Below are 12,893 nucleotides of genomic sequence, written 5' to 3' on the forward strand. Positions count from 1 at the left end.
TCAATGGTACACCACATGGTACCTTTTATGTGGGAGGCTCAAAATAAACATGGTTCTATTTAACAGATGTTGAAAACATGACCGTAATTCGGAATAAAAATGTTAAGTAAAGTTTCCTAAAACAGAAGAGATATGCCATAAGGAAAATACTAGTAGCCTGGGACTAAAATTTTTAATTACCTCAAAAACATCCAGAGGTGGGCTTCCCTGGTGGTGCAGTGGTTGAGAATCCGCCTGCTGATGCAGGGGACACGGGTTCGTGCCTTGGTCTGGGAAGATCCCACATGCCGCGGACCAGAGGTGAAAACTCTTTCTCCTGTTGAGGGAACTAGGGATGGGAGGGTGTCTCTGTGTCCAAATTGAGGTACAATTTCATTACGATCAACTAATACAGGCACTACAAATTTAGTCATTCTTGTTGAGAAATGGTAAATATCACATAAAATGAAGAGGAACTTAATTAGGACAACAAAAGTAAGAAATGAGATGAAGAGGAAACAAAAGAGTAAAAGAAATAAGGAGTAAAATAAAATTAAAGGTATGAACAAATTAAATTTTAAACACATAAAGATGATGTTGTGCCAAAGAAAGAGAATATGCTTTCTTTTCTTACTCCCATGGAACTTTTACAAAATTCTATCAAATAACCTGGCCACACAAAAAATCTGGTAGATGTCTCAATGTTGGGAATTGACAGACTACATTCTCTGATTATAGTATAAGATGTTCAAAGTCATTAATCCTAGGGAAATGTAATCAAAACCAAAAATGTTCTGGGACTTCCCTGGTGGTCCAGTGGTTAAGAATCTGTCTTGCTATGCAGGGGACGCCAGTTTGATCCCTGGTCGGGGAACTAAGATCCCACATGCCACGGGGCAACTAAGCCCGTGTGACACAACTAGAGAACCCGACTGCTGCAGCTACAGAGCCCACGCACTCTGGAGCCCGCGCACCACAACGAAGAGCCCGCACGCCACAACAAAAGGTCCTGCATGCCGCAACTAAGACCCGACGCAGCCAAAAACTAAATAAATATTTTTAAAAATCAAAAATGTTCTATTCATTAGGAAACCACTTCATATACACAAAGATGGCAAAAAAAAGACAGTAACAAGTGTTGGTGAGATGTGAATGAATTTGAGCTCATACATTACTGGTAGAATTGTAAAATGGTGCAGCCACTCTGAAAAACAGGTTGGCAGTTCCTCAAAATGCTACCCATTGAGTTGTCATATGACCCAGCAGTTCCACTCCTAGGTATCTACCAAGAGAAATGAAAACCCATATCCACTCCAAAACTTGTATACAAATATTCACAGCAGTATTATTCATAGTAGCCCAAAAGCAGAAAGCACTTAAATGTCCATCAACTGATGAACAGATAAACAAAATTTGGTGTGTCCATACAATAGAATATTATTTGGCAATAAAAAAAGAAGTACCAATACATGCTATAACATGAATGAACCTTGAAATCATTATCTTACATGAAAGAAGCCAGTCACAAAGACCACATATTTTATGATTCCATTTATATGAAATGTCCGGAATAGGCAAATATATATAGAGAGACAGAAAACTGATTAGAAGTTGCCTAGGGCTGGGGGTATGGGGTGGCATGAATGGTGAATATCTGGTAATGTGTGCAAGGTTTCTTTCTGGGGTGTTGAAAATATTCTAAAATTAGATTGTGGTGATGACTGAACAACTCTGTGAATGTACTAAAAACCACTGAATTGTATACTTTAAATGGGTGAATTTTAAGGTATTGAATATATATAAATAAGTCTGTTTTATATATCTAAATAAATAAATCTGTTTTAAAAGAAAAGAAACACTTTGCTAAATAACCCAGGATCAAAGTCGGAAATCAATACAGAAGCTAAACAATTTTTACCAGAAGTCATGGAACACGCTAAAGTTGTATACAGAGTGAAATTTATAGATTTAAATGGCTTTATTTTTAATTAAAAATAAATATAACGGGTGCAGATGGTATTACCTGGAGCTTGAGCAGCTGCACGAGGGTATCAAAGACAATGGCTAAGAACAAACTAAGAGGGCAGAAGTCCAGGAATGTATTCCATAGAGCCAGCCAAAAAACTTTAAGGTTAAAAAATACAGCAAAACCAGTTACCACTAATCTTAAGAAGATAAACATTGTGAATGATGAAGAAGTTAATAGAGTGGAAACAGCCTCTGTAGATATACAAAAGGAACCTGCACATTTCTTCAAAGGCCTTTCTCTTGAACCTCTGCAGAAACAGCTGATTCCTCAGCAGTGTCATAAAAATGAACCAGTTAATGGTGAGGAAGCTACAAGATTAATGGCTCAGCTGTAATACACTGGTGATGTATAAAACTGCCCCCAAAGACCAACAAAGTAAATGTTTTATACAGTAAATAAATAAATAAATAAAGAGCTAAGTATTCAATCTAAAACGTCAGAAGTAGAAAAAAAAACAAAATGAAGCAACCGCCCAAAAGGAAAATAGTAATTAATAAAAACCTTAAATAAGTCAAATAAATATAACAATGGGAGTTTAAAGAAAACAAAGAGCTGGTCCTTTAAAATGACCGATGTCACAGATAACCCCCTAGCAAATGAGATAAAGAAGAGTTTAAAAACATACACACACACACACACACACACACACACACACACACACACAGATAAGAATTCTCCTTGAGGAATGAGAGAGAGAGAGAGAGAGAGAGAGAGAGAGAGAGGGAGAGGGAGAGGGAGAGGGAGAGAGAGACAGAATGAGAATCTTTCCCAGATAAGGCAGTGTTTCAAAGTAGTTATTGCGGGATATTATGCACAACTGTATAGCAACATATTTTAATATTGATGTGAAACAGATGCTTCCCTAGCAAAATGTAAATTAACAAAGTTAATACAGGAAAATACAGGTAGAAGAGAATAATGAATGTAGAAGAGACCAGGGAAAAAATGACATAACAGCAAATACAAATAGAAAGACTCTGAAAGGTAAAAAGGAAAGGCAGACAGTCCACAGACCTCAGGGCCTAAGGAACAACACAGCAGTGAGTTCCCTGGGTTTCATTTTCCCTCCCATATATCACAAACAGGGCACTAGAAAAGCTTATAACTCAGAACCATCAATAGCTACAGACAAAAAAAGCTCTAAGAAAAGCCTGCTCCCCTTAATCAAAGGACCAAGAAAAGGGCGTCCTAACTGAACATACCCATCCTACTGCAGCCAAACACTAATAGAATACACATTCTCTTCAAGCACCTGTTCTACATTCTCCAGGATCATAAAACAAACCTTAATAAATTGAAATCATACAGCATATGTTCCCTGATTATAATAGCATCAAATTAGAAATCAATAACAGAAAGGTAACAGGAAAGTCTCCAAACATTTGGAAATTAAACAACACATTTCTATATAATCCATGGATCAAAGAGGAAGTCTCAAGGGAAATTAAAAAGTAATGAATGAAAATCAAAATACAACATATCAAAATTTGCAGGATGCAGATAAAGCAGTGTTGAGAGGTAAATTTATAATGCTAAATGTTTATATTAGAAAAGAATTAAGGTATTAAATCAGTAAGGTAAGCTCCCACCATAAGATACTAGAAAAAGAAGAGCAAAGAAAACCCAAAGCAAATAGAAAGAAAGAAGTAATAGATACAAGAGCAGAAATCAATAAAATTGAAAACAAAAACAATAGAGAAAAATCAATGAAAACAAAAGCTGGTTCTTTGAAAAGACCGATAAAATTGGTAATCCTCTAGCAAGACTGACAAAGATAAAAAGAGAGAAGACACAAATTACCAATATCAGAAATGAAACAGGAGATATAACTATAGATCCTGCAACTGTTAAAAGAAAAGTAAGGGAATACCACACACCACTTTATGCACATAAATTCAACAACTTGGATGAAATAATCCAATTCCTCACAAAACAGAGACTCCCACAACTTACCCACTATTAAATATGAAGATACTCTGAAAAGATATTAAATAGATAACCTGAATAGTCATTTGACTACTACAGAAATTGAAGCCATAATCAAAAGCTTCCAAAAGGAAATTTCCAGGCCCAGATGGTTTCACTGGAGAATTCTATCAAAAATTTAAAGAAAAATAACATAATTCTACACAATCTCTTCCAGAAAATAGAAGAGAACACTTTCTAACTCATTTATTGAGATCAGTATTACCCTAATACTAAAACCAGAAAAAGAAAGTACAAAAAAAGAAAACTATAGACCAACATCTCTCACAAACTTAGACACAAAAATCCTCAAAAAAAAGCATTAACTAATCAAGTCCTGCAATATAAAAAAAATTATACACCACAACCAAGTGAGGCTTATTCCAGGAATGTAAGGCTGATTCAATATTCAAATATCAATAAGGGCATTCCCGCATATTAACAAGCCAAAGAAGAAAAAACATATAAATTCATACAGTATTGACAAAATTCAACACACATTCATGATAAAAGTAGATAGACACATAAATAAATGGAACATAATAGAGAACCTAGAAACAGACATACAAAAGTATGGCAAATTTATTTTTGACACAGGTACAGAACGAGTCCGTGGAGGAACTACCATCTTTTTAACAAACGGTGCTTGAGTAATTGGACATCCAAATAATGTACCTAGATCTAAGTCTCACACTTTATACAAAACTTATCTCAAAATGAATCATGGACAGCAGGAAGGAGAAATGAAGAAACATCATCACAGTGAAGACTTAATCTCTCCTTTCTCTGTAATAGAACTAGCAGACAAAAAAAGTACAAATTTTGTACAACACAATTGACGACTAAACAATTAAATATTACTTTCGAATTATGCATGGAACATTTATAAAACAATTCACCAAGGACTAGGCCATGACTCCCCTCATATTTCAAGTAATGAGCTTCATGTAGACATTTTTCTAACCACAGAAAACTAAGGTTAGAAATCAAGTAAAAAGATAAACTTTTGTAAAATGAAAGCGCACTTCTAAATAATTCATGGACAAAAAAAAATAATCAACTCTTAGAAAACACTTAGAACATAATGCACCAAACCTTGTGAGTCTCAGAGTGAACTTTAAGACCTTAACGTTGATATCAGAAAAGAGGAAAGCCTGAAAAATAACAAGCGAATCATCCAACTACATTCAGACAACCGATTCCATCACTGACCACACAGAATTTCCCAACACTCACCCTGCCCGGGTCCCCATCACCTCCACATCCCTCCGGCAAAGAGCACTGGCATCCTCTTGACAACAACTATTAAACCGCGGCTGAAAACCGCAGCAGCTTCCGGTCACCACCCCTAGCACCGCCCCTTCTCGGGGTTTGGGGCTTCACACGAAGGGGCGTGGTTCTGCACATGCGCAAAATTACATTCGAAGCCGCAGTCGGCCCGAGCCAACATGGAGATGTTACGGAGTCGGTGTTTTGGTTGCCTTCAGTGCCCCTAGGCAGCGTTGTCAGGCGGGGAACATGGCCGCGCCCAGGTTGCGCTTCCTCATAGGGTACGCCATGTTGGAGGAGTGTCCCTTCCGTACAGAGGATGAGGAAGCCTCTAAACTCACATTTCTGAGCACTGGCGCTGTCTCACGGGTGGTAGGGAGCGAGGGTGGCGACATTTCTCTGGGCGGGCATCCTGGGATCTGTGTAATAATGTTCAGAGAAGCTGAGAGGCCTCTGGAAAGACGCAGAGGTGCCAGTGGCTGTTATCTCCTGGCAGATACCACAGGATGAGAAGAAGTAGGGCTGCTTGCGGGCCTCTCCTGGAACATACCACGAGGGGAGAAAGGGAAGAAATCAGGGACCTGCAAGCCCTCCTAGGATATAGCCCTGGGGAAAAGGGGGAGGAGTCAGTGTTAGATTCCCCTCTGCTGGGCTTGTGGGGGTTGGCTGTGGGGTTTGGATGCTCCCATAATCTACATTATCTCCCACTCCAGCTACCCGAGCTAAAGTAAAAGTTCTTACCAATAATGTTTTTTTGATTTTTCCCTTAATCTAATGCAATATGTCAACAAAAGTATCTTTAGGAAAATTTATTTTTTTTTTCTCATAAAATTAAATCTATATAGTAATAGTGCCCTTACTTTGCAAATGTAGCTTTAAGGAAAGATTGATTCTGCCCTTCAACCAGTTTGTTGCCCCTTATCACCCCCAATATGGAAGTTCTGGAGATGCCTGTGCCCTCCGGGAGATGTTACTGGGGCAGAAGGGGAAGAAGTCATGCTACCCTTCACCTGGGAATGCCTACTTATCTTTCAAAACCAAGTTCAGATATCTCCTCCAGGGAATCCTCCTGAAAGAGGTAGAAGGCTCTGTAACCCTCTGAAGGCCTTTCTGAATCCTCAAGTGAGGAAGGTGTTTTGAGGGGCTCAGGTGTGAACTTGCTGGATGCTGTCAGTCCAGTCACATCCCCTCTGGGCCTCAGTTTAACAATCTGGAATGTAAGGGTGTCCTATTCCAATTAGCCTAAGACCATCTGGGATTAATCTGTAGTCAGACAAATCTATCAGTCAGTGAGGGAGACCACATGCCAGAGGAACCATGGGGTGGCTCACTAAACAAAGGAAAAATAGAGTTATTATGGAATTTTGAGGAATGGTGAAGTTCAGGTGAAATGTGAATGAAGCAGTGTTTTGGTAAACTCAAAGCAAAGCAGGGCTGTATGTGGACTATGAAGCGAACCCAGAATCCTGTTTCCTTGGAAACCATAAAGTTAAGATAGGTACAGAATTTTGTATCTAGATACCCCTTCTCTCTGCACTGGGGTTGGAAATCTTAGCTGCGGTGTCTAAGTGACTTAGAAACTTCAGCAAGAGTGGGATGTTTTATCTGTACTGATATCACTTCAAACAGCAGTTTCTGATAGCCTATGATTGTAGAGAACAGTTTCTCAGTGAGTAGAAAAGCAGTAGTCACTCAAAGTAGGAGTTATTTATGGCATTACAGCTGCAGGACATCCTTGGGAGAAATAATATTTTCTGTTAATTTTGCATCTGACTTTATCTGTGTCTGTTCTCCCAGCCTTATGAGTGGCAGAGCAGACTTTTATACCCTGAGCTAATTTTTACTTTCTTAGAGGGTTGGACTCTGATTATCCCAGATTCTCTTTCTGCCCCTATAGCCCTTGTCTGAGTGTTTGTTGAATGAATAAATGAAAGAAGAAATGGAATTAGTGGAAGCATGTTTGGCATGCATACATGTCTAATAGAGCACCAGGAATCATTGTTAATGTGAGTGTTGTAATAGCACTATGGTTATGTTTTTTAAAAACTAAGTCTATTAGACTATTTCAGAGAAGGAAAAAAAAGAGCCAATAAACATATGAAACGTAAAAAATGTTTTGTCAAATTATTGTGGGTATAAAAAAGGTAGGGCTTCCCTGGTGGCGCAGTAGTTGAGAGTCCGCCTGCCGATGCAGGCGACACGGGTTCGTGCCCCGGTCTGGGAAGATCCCACGTGCCGCGGAGCAGCTGGGCCCGTGAGCCATGGCCACTGAGCCTGTGCGTCCGGAGCCTGTGCTCCGCAACGGGAGAGGCCACAACAGTGAGAGGCCCGTGTACCACACACACACAAAAAAGGTAAAAAATGTTTTGTCAAATTATTGTGGGTATAAAAAAGGTACAAGCTTTGTCAAATGCTAACTGTAAGCTTGCAACAAAATAAATTCAGAAATAGACATTTGAGATATGACTGTGAAAGGAATCAAACTTTGGATGGCTTCCTAATAGGAAAAAAGTAACTAGCCTCATTTAGGGGACCAATGTAATTCCAGATGGACAATTGTTTCATGGAGACTACAGTCTTTGGAGATTATATTCTGAGATAAGTAAAGAAAATTTATGATAATGTAGTTGATTTTGGAATATTAATGATGTATAAACAGTCAATGTGTATTTATTGTGTTCCTGAGGTTGCATAATTGATTGAGGCAAGTGCAAATAAGAGTGCTATTACTTTCCTTTCAATATGTAAAGTTTTCTTTTCTGCATTGTATCAACTTCATGGCTGTTTTCCTTTGAAGAATAAAAAATGACCAAAAGGAGCCAACATATTCAAGTAGTTAGAGTTGGGGACTGGAACTTTTGTTATGTAAGTTTAATAATATAGTCTTCATTTTATTGCTGGCTCAAAAAAAACATATGAAGAGATGTTCAAAGTCATCAGCGATCAGGGAAATACAAATCAAGACACGATGAGATGACATTTTACACCCATTCACTTTGCAAAAATTTAAGTCTGACAGTACAATGTTGCAGAGGATGTACAGCTACAGGATCTTTTTGCCCTGTTGAAGGAATATAGATCAGTGTAACTACTTTAGAAAATATTTAGCATTTCCTCCTACAGCGAATATGTACATACCTCACAATCTATCCAGTCCACTCTTAGGAATATATCCACAAGAAACACTTGCACATGAAACCTAGGATATGCATGGCATCCTGTTCACAATAGCAAGACCTGGAAACAAAAATGGATGGAGTCAAAATGAATGAAGTAGAACAGTACCCAACAATAAGGATGAATTTAAGGGAAAAAACAAACCCTGTGATTCCCAAAATAGTATATAAAACATAACACACGTTTATAAAATTAAAAGCTACTAATATAAAGAGCATGAGCCATTTAGGATTTTGTATAGTTGTGATAAAATTATATAAAAAGGAAATCAAAAATTGATGAACTTGGGATTTACGATGATGTTTACCTCAGCTGAGGGCAGGCAGGGCCATCAATTGGGGGAACACATGGATAGATGGAGGTTATTAAGGCCATACCTTTTCTTTTGGGCGGTAGGTGCATAAGTGCTAATTATATTATTGAAACTAACTTAATATTTAAGTTAATTGGGAAAATTAAACTGCTAGATAAACATTTAAATGTAAAAAGAGAAAGTCTGCATGGAGAAAAGTGATGTCCCTTTCTTGAATGGGGTAAGAAAATCTTTGGCCACAGCCCAGAGATGCCACCCAGTTGTGGGATGAGCAGGAAGGCAGGAGCTCCATGGCATTGATACTTTCTGTGGCCGCTGCCAAAAGTGCTCTGGCCCCAGGGCTCACTCCACCACACCACTCGTGCACCTGCTCAAGTGTCCTTTCTTCGGATGTTTTTCTTCCCCGATCTACCCCACAACTCTCTAGTTCCTCGCCATGCTTTTGTTTTCTTCATAGCCTTCCTTTTTATCAGAAATTATCTTATTCATTTACTGTTTGCTCATTTTTTGTTCGTGCTGATACTGCAGTGATTTCTGCTTCTCACATATGTGGAGTAATCAACTGCTTTATTTTTAGTATCTTACCATACATGTAGAGAGCAGCAAAACACATGCACTGGATTCATTTTCTTAAAAGCTTAATTATTCCCTCCTAAAGACTCTCTGCAGGCATCTCTGGATGACATGACTAATTACAAAATTGATTTCTAGAGTAATGCAGAAAATACTAGAGATGGAGAGCTTCTAAGTATGTAAGACCTTATTTGTTCATTCACCAAATATTTATTGATCACCCGTCACTGCTCTTGGTACTTGATGTTTGGTAAAACAAAACAGCCCCCAAGTCCCTAGCTTCCTGGACCTGACATCCTAGTGGAGAAGAGAGGCAATAAACATTGTTGAAAGGTGATAACTGCTAAAGAGGGGTGGATAGGGTAGAGTGATGTGAATTGGAAATGCTGGAGGACTGCACTTTAAGTAGGAAGATCAGAGTCTCCTTTTAAACTCTACCACTGACTGCCCTGCATCCTGGAGCAGGCCAGTCTCGAATCCTCACATTTATATGGGCATGTAGTTGAAAACGAGGAAGAACGCAAGGTCAGAATATTTTCATATCTGCAGCTAAGCATGTAATGATGAGTATCTCTTTGCCCTATGGTAGATGCAAGGAGTAATATCCACAGTATTCTGATCAGTCTTGTCTTGCATGCCTTCCTTTAGTAGGTAAAAAATAGTTTACAATATTTACTGAGCAGGGACTGCTGGACAAACAGCCACAACCATTTACATGTGTCAGTAGATAGAAGGCAATGATAGCTTATTTATTTTACACCCAGCTTTTTAATGGAAAAATTTCACACTATTATTGGGTAATCACAGAGCCCAGCCCTCTACTGTCCAGAATGTTGAACTGGGGCCCAAAAAGGACGTGACCGGTCTGAGGGCACAAAGACATAGAGAACACCAGAGCTCAGGGCCAGGTCCTTTCAAATAGGACCTGCGCGTCAGAAGGAACTTCAGCTGGCATGGAGCCTCTACCACCGTCAGAGAGGGCTTCCCACAGGAGACATGTGAGATGGGTTTTGAAGAATGTGTAGCAGTTCATCCATTGAAGGGATATCGTGGATTCTTCTCACCTCTGCCTCCATGACATCTCCCAGAGGGGCAATGGCTTCTCCATAATTTCCATATTTGAGGCCCTAAGGGGCAGCAAACTCTTTGTGGGACAGGATTGGAAATTTGTTGTAAGGCTGCACTTGCATAATCATTACTTAGATGTTATTTTACAAGGAAGTATGAATAATCCTAGAAGATGTTTTTTTTTTTGTTTGTTTGTTTTTTTTTGCGGTACGCGGGCCTCTCACTGTTGCGGCCTGTCCCATTGCGGAGCACAGGCTCCGGACGCGCAGGCTCAGCGGCCATGGCCCACGGGCCCAGCCGCTCCGCGGCACGCGGGATCCTCCCGGACCGGGGCACGAACCCGTGTCCCCTGCATCAGCAGGCGGACTCCCAACCACTGCGCCACCAGGGAAGCCCCTAGAAGATGTTTTTATTGACACATTACATTAGACAGAGAAAACAACCATTAGCCATATCAATTTAAAACTAATTGGGGGGGGATGTCCCTGGTGGCCTGCTGGTTAAGATTCTGGGCTTTCACTGCGTTGACCCGGGTTCAATCCCTGGTTGGGGGAACTGAGATCCTACCAGCCAGGAGGTGCGGCCAAAAAATAAATAAACTAATTTTTGTTGATACCAATTATTTCAGTTGGAGTGACTAGTGTGAGGGTTGATTGACATTACCCCGACGCTCCCACCCCGACTTCTCTTCCCTCGTGGTATCTTGGGGGGAGGGGTACAGTATCGTTCCTACTCTCCCTTCTACAACACTCCATAGTATCGGCCAGGGGAGGGTACCATCCTGATATTTCTCTCCTCAACTCCAGTGGTATCTCCCAGACTCACTCTGGGTTCTTATTCTTACTCATTTCATTAGTAATGGCTCCCCTCTCACCCGTGCCATGTCCCTAGGAGCCCCTCAGAGGCTAAATGCAAAGATCCCCATGCACCAGGAAGTCTACCCAAAGAAGGGTAGTCCACCTCCTCCAAAGACAACCCCACTGTTCTGCTGCGTGAGGCACGAGGCAACAGCTTCTTCCACTGTACGGCACGGACACCCTTCCATGATGGCGGCCCCCTGAAGCAGCAACACTTGGGTGTGGCCATATTCCGAGGCCAGCAAAGCCGCAGAGGGTAAGGGAACTCTCACGGACTCTGCGTGAAAGTGCCCTGTTGATTGGGGAACGGAGCTTCACAAGTGCTTTTGAGCATGCGCATGAGACACCCCCGCCCGTCCACTAAACACCCGGGTGTTAGAGGTCGGCACTTGGAAGGGAAGCGGTTCTCAGCTGTTTACGAGTTAACATCGTGCAGAGGTGATTTTGAACGGGGTTGGCTACTCTGAGCTGAGTGATGGTGGGGGGCGGAATCTGGGTCGGTGATGGGGCTACTGTGCATTCAGTGATGGGATCTTTTACATCGGATGCCCAGCTAATTGTTAGTCAGCCTTTCTTTTTCTAATTTAAGCCTTAAGGCTATACATTTCCATCTAAGACCCACAAGATTTGTTGCATCGTATTATCATTATTGTTCATTTCCAAGTATTTTAAAATTCAGTTTTGATTTTTTTTTCATTTCACACGTGTCACTTTGAAGCGTGTTTCTGTTTTGCAATAAATAGTTAATCCTTTTGTTATTGATTTCTAACCTAATTTCTCAGAGGTTAGATAATGTGATTTGTGTCATGAACGTTCCTAAAAACCTGTGGAGACTTGCCTTATGCCAAGTCCCACAAATGTGCCATCTGTTGCTTTCAAAGAATATGTGTTCTCCGATTGTTAATTGTGTTGTTCAAAAGTGGTATACCCTGGGCTTCCCTGGTGGCGCAGTGGTTGCGCGTCCGCCTGCCGATGCAGGGGAACCGGGTTCGCGCCCCGGTCTGGGAGGATCCCACATGCCGCGGAGCGGCTGGGCCCGTGAGCCATGGCCGCTGAGCTTGCGCGTCCGGAGCCTGTGCTCCGCAACGGGAGAGGCCACAACAGTGAGAGGCCCGCGTACCAGAAAAACAAACAAACAAACAACAACAAAAAAAGTGGTATACCCTCTCTGATTTTTTTTTCACCTACTTGCTCTGTAGAGGGCAGTGTAATGGTGATTTGTGCGTTTCTCTTTGCTTGTGTCAGCTTTTGCTGTATTTGAACCTTATTATTAGGTACAAGTGTGTGTATTTTTAATATAGACATTGCCAAATGCCTCTCAAAAGTGTTATATATATATTTTATAATACATTGTGTATATATTATATCGATATATACAATGTATAATACATATATTTATGTGTACGGAAATGTGTATGAAATATTCCCATCAGCAATATATAAATACCCCCATTTCCCCAAATCCTCTCCAGCACTGGATGATGTTCTTTTTCATTTTTTATTGTTCTGAGGGCTGAATAATTATATCTAGTTCTGTTTTACCTTTTCCACCTATTAGTGGTTGAGATCTTTTCTGGTTATTTGGGCACTGATTCCTTCTCTGCATTTCCATAGCCTTTGTTCATTCCTCCTCTTTCCCCTGGCTTTTACATAGTGAACTTTT

The 12,893-nt window shown here is 40.5% G+C and overlaps 2 protein-coding genes across 2 annotated transcripts in view; one reads left to right on the forward strand and one right to left on the reverse strand.

Annotated features, from left to right (window-relative positions):
* The window catches only part of ZNF81 (zinc finger protein 81), an 81,819-nt gene extending 76,531 nt beyond the window's left edge, over positions 1–5,288 (reverse strand). Inside the window, exon 1 of the mRNA XM_024116887.2 lies at positions 5,210–5,288. The gene's annotated coding sequence lies outside the window, so the exon portion shown is untranslated. The remainder of the gene's footprint in view (positions 1–5,209) is intronic.
* On the forward strand, positions 2,040–2,342 carry LOC102988122 (ribosomal biogenesis factor-like). Its single transcript, XM_024116890.1, has one exon. It carries the CDS (start codon positions 2,040–2,042, stop codon positions 2,340–2,342), a length of 303 nt encoding a protein of 100 aa, XP_023972658.1.
* Positions 5,289–12,893: the final 7,605 nt, after the last annotated feature.

The sequence above is a fragment of the Physeter macrocephalus genome, chromosome 21 (genome assembly GCF_002837175.3).
Source record: "Physeter macrocephalus isolate SW-GA chromosome 21, ASM283717v5, whole genome shotgun sequence".
NCBI lineage: Eukaryota > Metazoa > Chordata > Mammalia > Artiodactyla > Physeteridae > Physeter > Physeter macrocephalus.

What these genes read in the sequence shown, in the direction of transcription:
- LOC102988122 (XM_024116890.1), top strand. Translation starts at nt 2,040, where the DNA reads ATGGCTAAGAACAAACTAAGAGGGCAGAAGTCCAGGAATGTATTCCAT.